Below are 13,290 nucleotides of genomic sequence, written 5' to 3'. Positions count from 1 at the left end.
GGAACTTAGTTGACGTATATTCATTCATTAGAAAAATATTTTAAAACCTCCACTATGTGCCAGTAATGAGGAGGCATCTGCTTAGTTTTCTGGTAAGTGCAGACAATAAATTTCTGAGAACAAGGCATGTCACGGGACTAAACTGTTTGCTCTTTATAGCAAAATTATGTTTTAATTGAGTATGAGTCGGCAGAGGATATTCAATGTGTTTTCCAGCCAGGCCACAATAGCTCAGTAATTACTGAGAATTCCTCATAGGATTTATATAAATGGGTGGCTGTTATCTTTTCTTTCCATTGCTATTAAACTTTTAAATTTTTATATGTCTTCATGGATTATTTAATGGAAAATTAACAGAGGGTGCATCATGGAGTAGTAGCTTGACAGTATTTTTAACTAAAAAGTTTTCATTTTCATATAATTTTTAAGAAGATAAAATTTCCAAAAGAAAAGAACTAAGATTTCACTTTCTAATTAACCCTTCCATGGGGACAGAAGCAAGGGATTGCTGAAAGCAAATTAACTTTGTGCTTTTGCATTTTCAAGTCTGAATACCATAAACTTTCTCTAACTGTCTTGTATTAAGAATAAAACATTTTGAAGAGAGTTGATTTTTAAGTTCATATGGATTGATTTACTAAGTGTGCAAATCAGCTTGAATGAGCTGTTAGCAAGCAAATGAAGAGCACATTCTCTAGGACATAAACTAGGGGGAAAGGCCTATACAATTTTTGACTAAATGCCTCCTTAAATATATTGTTGCCTAGCATATGTTCACCTTTGAAGACCTATAGGGAGAATAAGACACTGTTTAAAATTTAAAAGCTCACCTTTTTTTGGCAAGTTCTATGTCCATAGATATAAAACAATAAAGGCAAAGTAAAATATTCATCTAACTAAAAATAGCTTATATTAAAATCATGAGGATAAAGAATATATACAAGTCTTGGATATTACAATTATGTTGACTAGGTGATAGCAGATTATTTGACTCACAGAATATTTTATTTGATAATATAGGACACAGTCATGTCTCATTACTTCAAGGTGCAGCATAGAAGGAACTTGGAACTGGCAAAAACAAAAAAAAACAAAAACCAAAAAACCCTCAAATGTTAGGACAGGACACATACTGGCAACTGAGCAAGCTGTGATCTCGGACTATGGGAGGGCACGCAGCAGAGGGCAGCCCAATCAGAAAGATGTATCAGTCCAACAACAGTCATGGCTTTGATTTTCAAAAGTCAGAAGTCAAATTCTAATCAGGCACTTGAACTGGAGAAAAGGAGAACTAGATCAGGCTGATGTCAGAGGGCAATGCAACAGTCAAGAGAAGCCCCAGGATCCTACATCTTGGGGCAAGATTCTTGTTGGAAGGGCCTCAGGTAGTCTGCCACAAGCTGGATGACAAGAAGAGCCTACTAGTACGCAGGGAAGCAGTCTGGCCACAGCCAGCCTGGGGTTTAATAAATCAAATAGATTTCTGCCTAGATTTCTTCCTATGCCTATACTGGACTGCACAGGATAGAGGGAGATGCAACACAGGTAGGGCAGGCAGCATATGAATGAGGAGCCAGCACTGTCAGATTTAACACTGGAATGGTGCTCATGAGAGGGGAGGGATGACACAGGAGAGCAGCAGTCAACCCAGATGGCCTACAAGCCCCAGATAGGCTTGTAGATCCCAGGTCTGCAGTGAGAACTGGCCCCAGGCCTGGGATGAGGCATCTCAGCACAGAAGGCAGGCATAAGGGAAAGAAACTGCACATTGCCTATCTTGAAAGCTGCTGACAGTGTTACTACTAAAATTCTTTAAGATATTAATATTCAGACAACACTGATGTATGGGATACACTGTATGTGCTTCCCGAGATTCCCTTGGTTCCACCACCTCCAGCAGCCTCAACTGCTTGTCCTAACCTCCATGTTCCTCCCTGGCTGAGGACGGCCGGTATCTTCCTGCAGAACTAATGGAGCCAACCCCTTAGCTGCTGCGCTACAGACAGATAGAGGATTTCTGGCTCCTCTCACCATGGTAGGGCACGGAAGCTGACATCCCACAGGGCCAGGGAATGCTACCTTGAAGCCCAGGACCATTAACTTTCACAGAGTAAAATGTGGCAAACAAGACCAGGAGACAGGAGCTAAATACACAGATAAAATTATTTTCCTTCCTCTCTCACAGTGATTGCTCAAGGGCCTTTCTTTTCAAATAGCTTTTCAAAAATGACACCTGCCGAACGACCTGTGGCAGCATGTGTCATTCATGGGGGTGAGTAGTAGACAATGATGCAGCAGCTCATGCATGACTCATTGCTTCCCTTTGTCCACTTCCTTGTTTCTCTTTTTTTCTCACTCTCATTGCCTTGGATCTGCTGTATCTCCTGAGTAAAGCGTTACTACTTCCTTCTATTCTCAGGCTTCATTTTTAGGCGACTCAAACTAAGACAATTATGAACCTAAGAGTAAAGGACAGCATGATGGTTTTCTGCAGCATAGCATAATGCAAACGGCAGTAGACAAAGTATTAGTAAACTTTAGGGTTTACTCAGGAGATTTGATGTGTACTCTTCCGTGGCCTCCTGAAGGGACTTACATTTTCTGGGCCTGACTTTCTCCAGTTGTAACATGGAGACGTAAAGTGGTGGCTTTATGCTGAGCAACAGTGCTTTCCTGGACTCTTAATATGTGGATTAAGGACAACAGTCACCTGGAGGGAACTTTTACAGGTTCCTCAATCTCTTTCAACCTGGGATGATGCAGCAGGTCTAGAGCAGACCTAGAATCCGTACTTTGTCAAAGGTACCCAGCTGCCACTGGAGCACACACAGCCAGGGTTAATAAATCATGGCAATGTGGAAAGAGCCCAGGCTTTTGACTCTCTATTTCTGAAACCATTTTCATTTGTAAGTGTCAGAAACCCCACTCAAATAAGCAGAAGCCCTAGACGTAATTCACTGATGTAATAATTGGCAGGTACAAAGGGAATGGCTGCCTTTACAATGACAGCATCTAGAAATCATGGGCTAAAATCATGAAGATTTCTTTCTTTCTCAACCTTTTGACTTGGCTCTTCTTGGTGCTGACCTCATTCTTAGAGACTTTTCTTATTTATCCTTGCTTATCTTACCAGCTTAGCCAACCTGGCAAGAAAGAAATAAAAGCCATCCTTTGCCAAAATGCCAGAAAAACTGCCAAGTCTCTCTTCCTGAATCAACTGTGGTCAACTCAAGCCCTGAAATGATTTCTGTAACCAGGTGAATAAACACCTCGATGGTCTGAAAGGTTAAGCAGACAAGCACTTAGCAGTTGGACTTGAAGATCAGGATTATTATGAGTCCAATACTGTTACTTCCACTAGACTATAAACTTCCTGAGGACAAGAACTTAATCTGATGACTTTATTCATTTGAATCCTTTAAAAACAAATCTGAATGAATGAAACCCTTTTTAATCTTCAATAAAAGATAAAATAAAGTTTCTAACCAATATGTTTTAATAAGTAACAAAACATATGAAGAATGGAAGAGGCACAATTACATTTAAACCAGTAATTTTTAGAAAAAATTATTAAATGAAATGCAATACAGCCTAGATATGAATACAGAGCACCAACTATTCTTCTATGTGAGATCCCATGTACTATGACCAGAAAAGTCAATCCAAGCTATCATCCTTCACAGAAATTTCTTCCTAACTTTTCCAGTAAGCATTTCCAGTTCCTTCTCTCTGTATTTAGATTTGACAGAGTTACACAATTCCAGGTCAATTCTGGTAAAGATTTACATATTATTACGTAACATTCATCTCAAAAATCACGATGTTAACTGCAAGTCTAAAATCTGTTTTTCTGAGAAGTACCAAGGTTGTTGGCTAGAAATGAAATGAGAAAAACAACATGATATTTCTAAAAGGGATTTCAGCCAGAAGGGACAAAACTCAGTGTTTCCATCAGGTCATAACCCCCATTGGTGAAGGAAAAGAAGAAGTGAAGAAGAGTTATCCTGAAATGGAAAGAGAGGGGAGTGACAGTTGCCTCAGCTCAATTATTCGGCCACCATGGAGGCTGCTTGGACTGAGGCCAGATCACAAGAGCATGTGACTCAATGTTCTGACGCAGGCAAGGGATCTGTGAACAGTGACATACCATTGTCAATTGAGGAGAATCCTTTGATCAATAGGACTGGACCCTGACCTCAGATGTATGATTGGGGAAGGAGGGCAGAGGATTCAGTTACTGCCCAAGAACACACTCTCCAAAGCTGATTCATATCAACCACTGAGATTAGGATACAAGTATTACAGAAAGCCCAATAGTCAACAAAATCTAACAGTGGTCAGACCTTGAAATTTGCGGATAAGGTATTCATGGTTTATATTCTAAGTGCCTGCTCACTTACCAACCACTGAAACTAACATCACTCCTCTTTTCACTCCATTACTAGATCTCCTTTTCTTAATATTACATCCAGATACGCTTCTACATGAAATCCAGTGGTGAGGTGCAATTGGGGAAGCCCTCCATATCAGGAGGCACCTCTCTGAGAAAAGACAGGATTATTATTTCCTTTCATAAGAACTATCATCACAGCCCTAGCCTGGTAGCTAAGGTAGTTAGAGTGTCGACACTTACCAGGACAATACTAAGGTTGTGGGTTCAATCCCCTGGTCACGGTACGTACAAGAATCAACCAATGAGTGCATAAATAAGTGGAACAACAATCTCACTCTCTCTCTCAAAGTCAATAAAATTAAAAATGAACTATCATCATAGTATCTGTTACAATACTTTTCTTATTAAAACACAAAAGATAAAAATCAAAATGTTTTAAGAATGAAAGAAAAAATAAAAATTCTCTAACATTCTAATTTTAATGGTGAAATAAAGAAACTTACTAATGTATGGATAGTAAATAATCATAGATTTATGCTGGAAAGAAGCTGACTTCAAATATTTTCATTGTGTTTTATTATACCTATGTGTAATATTACAACAGAATGTGCTACTAGTTAACATTCAAGCATTCAATTGCCCACATACTTAAAAACAAAATTCCACTTGACACTACTTTTCTACTGACTTTTAGTTTTAAAAAATGAAAATAAGTTTTATACTCTGTTCAACAAAAAATAAAATGACATAGCAGTGACAAGTAAAATCAGATTTTTAAACTGTATAAGCACAATTAACTTACCTAATTACCTTCAAGGATTTCTAAATTTCAGTATACTAAAGTTCTGTGCATTAAATTTAATACACGTTAAATAAAATCTGTTTTGCACTCCCATGCACAAAAATACAGAATTTATTCTGTATAAAGTAAAAGTGCACCTTTATTTTATTTTTCTGAAAAATAAATAACATCTATTATATCACAACCTTCAAGTATTAGAAGAAAAAGTGATTAAACAGGGGAAGAAGACCATGTGATTATTTTTAATAATATATTATGTGGGTAGAAACAAATGATTTAAAATATAAATGGCTGAGAGTTATGAACAAAGCTAATAATTCTACATATCGAATACGTCAATCTAGCCACTAATAATTGGTAGGCCATTTGAAGTTAAAAACCAGAGCTGAATCATGGTTACTGAAACATTACTGAAGTCAAAATTTGGGTTAAGTTCTCATGTGGCTAGTCATAGTCCTCTATCTTACAACCATTTTTAGTACATCTAACTAGCTAGTTATCAAAAAAGTAATAACCTGAGTCACAGGATGGAATGAAAGAATGAGCCACAGAAGTGTGGGAACCGATACTAAATGCCATTCAAAGCATATGGCCCAAGATGGCTAGCAAACACTAGGAACAATTTTGCATCGTCAAATTTCTAAAAGACAAGGACCTTTTTTATTGGGTTCACTGCTCTATCTCTGGAGCCTAAACACTATCTGCACACACTAAGCTCTCAATAAATATGTGTTGAACAAAGTATCCTATCATCTGACATCCTAATCAAAGGGGTTGAAGATATAAGTTGAGGATAGAATTCTGTCACAACTTAATTTTAGTTCATTTGGTTAACCTTTCTGTGTTTCAATTTCCTCATCTATAAAATGTGGAATCTGAAATAAATCAGTGGCTTTCAAACTGTATTCACAAGAGCCCTGGGCTTATGAGAATCTGCTTTATGAGCCATTGTTGGAAATACAATAGGAGGTGGGGAAGGGTGAGCAGACAGAGTTCTGGAACATCTTCCCTAGTTTTGAAGAGAAAGCTTTACATTTATCTAATTCATATATTATATGTTTCATAATATTTCAATCTGCATCCCAAACATCTATTGTTATTGGTAATACACTCAATGGGTAAAAAATTTAAAAAACTTGGGAATTTAGAAAATGCTTTAAAATCTCATGTATGAGAGGAATTTAGTGAACAACAACAACAAAAAAACCTAACAAACAAAATGGAACAAGTGACATGAAAACAAGGAACAGACTGACAAGGACCAGAGGAGAGTGGGGAGGGGGATAAGGAAGCAAAGAAGGGGAAGGGCCTAGTCAAAGAACATGTATGAATGACCCAAGAACATGGACAGCAGGGTGGGGACTGACTGTGGGGGTGGGGCTGGGCTGGGAGGAGGAGGGCAAAGGGGAAAAATTGGCACAACTACAAGAGAATAACAATTTTGAAAAAAGAAGATGAATATCAAAAACTGATAGGATTCAGCCAAAGCAGTGCTTAAGGGAAATTTATAGCTATAAATGCCTATAACCATAAAAGAAGAAAATCTGAAATCAATAACCTTATCAATAAACCTTCTACTTTAAGATATGGGAAAAGGAGAGCAGCCTAAACTTTTTAAAGAAAGTAGAATGAAAAAGCAATAAAGACTGAAAGAGAAACTAATGAAATAGACAAGAGAAAACAATACTAGAGAATATCACTGAAGCCAAAAGCTACCTCTTTGGAATGATAACAAAATTAACAAGACTAGCTAAATGGACCAAAAAAAAAAAAAAAGAGAGAAAATAGGGACATTACTTCTGCCATACAGAAATAAAATGGAATATGAAAGAATGCTATAAAAAATCTTATGTCAAAAATTAGATAACTTAAATGGCACAAACTAGAAATCGATGGGAACTCCTCAACAGGGCATCTGTGAAAAACCTACGGCTATCATGACACTTAATGATTGAAAACTGAATATTTTCTCCCTAAGTTCAAGAAAAAGACAAGGATGTCCCCTCATCACTTCTATTTAACATTGTACTAAAGGTATTAACTTGATCAATCAGGCAAGAAAAAGAAATAAAAACAATTTATATCTGAAGGGAAGATGTAAGACCATCTCTAGATGTATATGACATTATCCTGTATATAGAAAATCCTAAAGAATCCAGTAAAACATATTAGAATTAAAACATCAGTTCAGCAAGGTTGAATAATATAATTTCAGTATTCCAATCAATTTTATTTCTATACATTTATGATAAATAAATAAGAACAAATCAGAAATGAAGAACACAATGTTATTTACAGTACTATCAAAAAGGATGAAAATACTTAGTAATATATTTAACAAAAGAAGTGTAAAACTTACACTCCTAAAACTACAAAATTGTCCAAAATTAAGGAATATCTTTAAAAAATGAAGAAATACTGCATGTCATGAATCAGAAGGCTTGACATTATTAAGATGACTCTCCCCCTGCAAACTGATCTATAGACTCAGTACAATGCCTGTCAGAAAGCCAGATGGCTTGCTTATGAAAATTCACAAGTTGATTTTAAAATCCATGTGACATTTTAAGAATCTCAGAAGCAAAACGATATGGTTTCAAAAGAATAATGTGGCAGGACTTCACACTTTCAAAACTTACCACAAAGCAATAGCAATTTAAAAAATGTCATGTGGATGGACATACAGGTCTGTGGGATACAGCAGAGATTTCAGAAATGAACAATGTATCTGTGCTCAACTGGTTCTCAGTAAGGGCGCCAAGATCACTTAACGCACAAAGAAGACATAGGGTTTTCAACAATGGTGAGGACACCACCAGATAGCCACATGCAAAGGAATGAAGTTAGCCCCTTACTGCAGACAATATACAAAACTAAAAATAAATAAAAGACCTAAATGCCAGAATTAAAGCTATAAAACCCCCAGAAGAAAACAGAGATCTAAGTCTTCATGACCTTCAATTTGGCAATAGAGTCATGGATATAATGTCGAAAGCAAGAGCAATAAGAACAACGAAAATAGATAAACTGGACTTCATCAAAATTAAAAACTTCATGCTTCAAAGGATACTATTAAGACAGTGAAAAGGCAACCAACAGAATGAGAAAAAATATTTGAAAATTATCTGAAAGGGTATTGTATTTAGAATATAGATAGAATAGTTGCAGCTCAATAATAAAAAGACAATCCAATTTTAAAAAAGACTAAATGATCTGAATAGACACTTATGAGATGGCAATTAAGCACATGGAAAAATGTTCAACATCACAGATCTCCTAGGCAAAGTGAACAGGTTATACTGTACCTTATCATTTTTAACTACCATTTTAAATATAGAAATATTTTATAGTTAACACAAAGCCATAGGCAATTACAAATGAAAATGTGACAAAACCATAATGAATAATAACATAACTTAGAATCCATGACACATGGTACATTGTAGGAATAGCACTAATAAAAAAAAAACATATATTCCTATTATTATTATTCATCAGCTTGGAGGTAAGAGAAAGAAAAATGTAAATAAATTGTAATACGTTATACTATTTAGCCACATTATTTATATATTACCCCTTGTATTTAATAATGTACTGTATTCATATTCTATTAAATCTGGCTTGGTCTTTCCTAAACACAAATCAAAATAAAGGGACACCAGGAGACCAAGAGTAAGTACTCAACTAATAAGGGGCCTAGTTCATATCAAAGATAAATTACTCATAAGTGGTATTGTTCTCCTCTGACATGCTCTTGGCCTCAATACCCTCTGACCCCTTTAGAGTCAGCCCAAACCACAACTCCAGTACAACTTTTGCAACCAGGTTCACTGTCAAAGGAAGAGCTCACCTTTCTCAAAGTGCACTTACTATCTTTATCATATGGGTATTCTGTAACACAGACAAGTCTGCAAACTTCAGTACCAGTAATTAAGCACTCACATTCAGTACTTAACTTAGTGTGTAGTTTGTTGGTTACTTAGAATGCAAACTATTACTCAATAATTGGTATTTATGTAGCTAAACTATCTTTCCAAATATTTTATGAACATCCTACTAGTAGAGATAAACTGTTCTCTGTATTGTATTGTTTCACAGTGCCTACAATGGTGCTAAATATTGCAATCCACACATTACTGCCTACTTTTTTTACTTGCAGATTTACGCCCTTCAGTTTGAATTTCTGGATGCTGAGGAATGTAGATTTCCTTGGGGACTTCAAAATATCCTGGAAGGCTCACACTTGTTACGTATGAAATGAACTTAGGCTGCTTTAACTTTGAGATATTAAAGAGCCTCGAAGTCTGCAAATAAACAGAAAGAAAAATTGGAATGTAATTCTCTTACCCTTTAACTCTAAAACACAAAAGAGAGCATTATGTATTTAGACTCCATATTTGGGGGAAAATCAACTGAGGACCTGAATTTGTTCATTTCTTTAGGCATGTTATTATTTAATTGGTGAGATACAACACTAAGATGTTTCATGGAATTAATGGAGTCATCCTCTAGTCCCCTGTTCTAATGCTTTCAGTGCTGACACAGTCATTGCCTCAGGAAGAAACCATTGCATTGGTGAACAGCATTGAGAAAGTGCTTCCCTGCTTCAGTTAAACCTTATGCATCTTAACATCTACCCATCAGCTTGAGTTCTCATTAGCAGTATAGTTAGTCCCCTTTCTCTTGCTGATCATAATTGTGTAGGGGAAAAACAGATATAAACACACACACACACACACACACACACACAAAACTAGGTCCTGCCTCTCCCCAGACCTCCAAACATCTCTTTTAAATAAGTTTCGTATGTTTACTGCTTTCACCCATTACTTATATGATATAGTTTACAACTCACCCCCATGCATATGCTCATCAAGACACAACTGAGTTCAATAGTGTGCTTCCTAAAATAGAACACTGAAGAGAAACGTAAATCTCTGTGTGAACCAAGCAATGCAGAGCATAGAGATAGGTGATCATTTATTTTGATCTGGATGCTCTACTGCTGACAACATAGTACAGCCCCATGGCTGGACTAAGCGTGTTCTTGGAACCAGACTACCTGCAGATATATGTTCCAGCTCTAAGTAAGATTGGCTTGGTTATTAACCAAAGCCACAAATCTTTATTTGTAAAACATGGGTGATAATAGTACACACTCCCTACCCCTGATGTATTTAAAGTATAAAGTAATGCCAGGTGCTTGGAGCATATTTTAAGAATTCAATAAATGTTGGCTGTCCTTATCATTGTTGTCATTGTCATTATCATTATCATCATCAATATGATCATGATCATATCATCACTCATCAAAAATAAATGTTAGTTCCTTTAGCAATTATCTCATTCACTGGGCTCATGATCTATAAAACGCACAAGAATTTTTTCCCCACAAAGTCCCATTTTCTACCTACTTTATTTTGGCAAGTCAAATCATGTAAATGCAGAAATTTAAATTAGTTCAATACAACATTTATCACTGCTTGGGTTTGGTTTGTTTTTCTGGTCATTGTGAATAAATAATCTATTCACATCAGCAACTTGCTCTTTACTCTAAATACATATTGTCTGCCTTCTAGATCTTCAAGCCATTCGAAATAATATGTATTGACACAGACTCTCTGCTTAACCAAATTCTAGACATTCTCCTGGAAGCCCTCTTCTCAACCAGGCCTCAACCTTGGCATACATACAAAACCTGCAGAGCCACAGAAGTGGGCATGTGCAAGAAGTGAGAGAAGATTGATGGATGGGATCTGGATTTAATTGATGCTTATCCGCAGTTACTTTAGAGAGCTTGCAATTATAAATCCTTTCTCTCCCCTTTGAGATGGAAATCTTCTATCAGCCATAACTGTCTTCTCAAGGACCTCAGAAACCTCTCTTTGGAATGTAAACCTTCACAGAGATAATGCTCCTGGCCAGCAGGGGACCTGGCTGCAACTTGCATCACTACCTCTGGGCATAAAGATTCCATTTATTTATTTCTCTTAATGATAAGCATCGATGAAAAAATCCAGATCTCATCCATCACTGCTTCTCTCCCTTCTTGTAAATGTTCACTTCAGTGAATCTTCTCAAGCCCCTAGTCATTCTCCCTCCTTACTTTTTTTCATCCTCCCCTGAAGACTCCCAGTTACTGCTGCACATTAAAGTTATAATTTCATTTCACACTGGAGCCTCCTCCCTGCTGCAGTAGTTAGTGAATAAACTCTATCCCCTATTGCTTTAACTAGTGCCCAGTTTTATCTTTCACAACATCAGTTAGGATTACTTCATGATTTGAAGGGCACTTGAGTTGCACAAATACAGAAAACTTTTTCTTTACCCTTTCAGATCCTCACCAAGGAGATCTTTCAGAGTTCCTTTTTAAAAAATATCAATCCCTGGCTGGTGTGGCTCAGTGGATTGAGCATGGGCTGAGAACCAAAGAGTTGCAGGCTCGATTCCTAGTAATGGCACATGCTTGGGTTGTGGGCCAGGTCCCCAGTAAAGGGCACACGAGAGGCAACCACACATTGATGTTCCTCTCCCTCTCTTTCTCCCTTACTTACCCACTCTTTCAAAAATAAATAAGTAAAATCTTTTAAAAAATAAAAGATATCAAATTTCAAAATTTCTATGATTTTTCTTGACATGTATCCCAGAGTACATAGCATGGGTTCTAAAACATAAACATAAGGAAGCTAATAGAAAATGTAAGAAACCTTCCCTGTAGGCCCTGAATTGTTCTACTATTACTAAGTACATAATTTAGAGTTGTTTTATTTATGGGCAGAGAATATGAATTCAGTAAATGAGTGCTAAGTGAAATGCCAGAAATCCATACTCCAGACAAAAGATTCTGTCTCTTACAGCAGCAGTTCTCAACCTTTTTGGCACCAGGGACGGGGTTTTGTAGATGACAATTTGTCCACAGATCAGCGGGTGGGGGATAGTTTCAGGATAATTCAAGCACATGACATTCAAGTTCACCTCCTGCTGTGCAGCCCCATTAGCAAGACCAGTTACTAACAGGTACTGATCTGTGGCCTGGAAGTAGGGGAACCCTGTCTAACAGTACATAGATATCATGTGGCTATTACCCTATCAATATTTCAAAATTCAGATTTCACATTGTTGTGTAATACATGTCAGTTTTCTACATATAATCAATTAGATTTAGTTTTGAACAAATACATGTCAAGGTTGATTTTAGATTTCATTACACAGTTATTTTATGCTATAGCAGAACATTCTAGACCTTCATTTATTGCATTGTACAAGTTCATGTCAGTACATCAAGAAGCAAAGACCTGATCTGGAGGCTATACAGGGCAAGGAGAAATTAGTGGACTGAGAAGTGAAAACCTGGACCCATTTTTATTCTGCCACAAATCACTGGTGTGAACTTAAGACACTATCTTACTATTTTGGGCTCTTGGTTTTCTGGTCTGTAAGAATAAGAGGTTGGATGATGTGTCTCTGAATGCCTTTGATTTGTTTCCCAGCTTTAAAATACAGTAATGTCTCTGCCCTGATCTGGGTTGTAATCTCTGCCCAGTCACTGAGAGCAACTTAGGTCTTTTTATACCTCACTCATTCCATTTTTTGTATTATAAGTGCAATCCTATCTGCTGTAAATGTCTTCATGGGGTCATCAAAATAATTTCAAAAGTGCACATAGAAGCTTTTTGGAAAAAAAGGTGAGAGTATTTTAAAATATATCTTTTTTACTGTTCTGCTGCAAAAAAAGCATTAGCATTATTGTATTTCAAGAGTGCACTTGACTTGAAAAGAAACATTTATGACTAGATTTATGTAAGCACTATAAGATGTGCTATAAGTTCTGCTGGTTTTCTTAAATTAACACATTCAATCCTTTGCTATTTTCTACACTTAGAGTTTCTGCTGAAACAAAAAAAATGCATGGTCTTTAGAAAATTCAGTGAAAAAAGCAATCTTCAGGGGAAAAAACTTTCAATTTAAAATTGTAGAGACCACTTAAAACATTTCATATTTAATTAAAAAAAAGAACAAAAGTTAGCCCTGGTTGGTGTGGCTCAGTGGTTTGAGTGCCAGCCTGAGAACCAAAGGATTGTTGGTTCGATTCCCA

General features: G+C 36.6%; 1 protein-coding gene across 1 annotated transcript in view; it reads right to left on the bottom strand.

The window, feature by feature from the left end:
• The window catches only part of CFAP47 (cilia and flagella associated protein 47), a 342,408-nt gene that overhangs the window by 135,153 nt on the left and 193,965 nt on the right, over positions 1-13,290 (bottom strand). The window contains exon 45 of the mRNA XM_028523447.1: positions 9,349-9,499. Within this exon, the coding sequence (XP_028379248.1) occupies positions 9,349-9,499 (151 nt within the window). The remainder of the gene's footprint in view (positions 1-9,348; positions 9,500-13,290) is intronic.

This window comes from Phyllostomus discolor, chromosome X (assembly GCF_004126475.2).
Source record: "Phyllostomus discolor isolate MPI-MPIP mPhyDis1 chromosome X, mPhyDis1.pri.v3, whole genome shotgun sequence".
In the NCBI taxonomy this organism is placed as follows: Eukaryota; Metazoa; Chordata; class Mammalia; order Chiroptera; family Phyllostomidae; genus Phyllostomus; species Phyllostomus discolor.
This window is presented reverse-complemented; position numbering and strand designations above follow the sequence as displayed.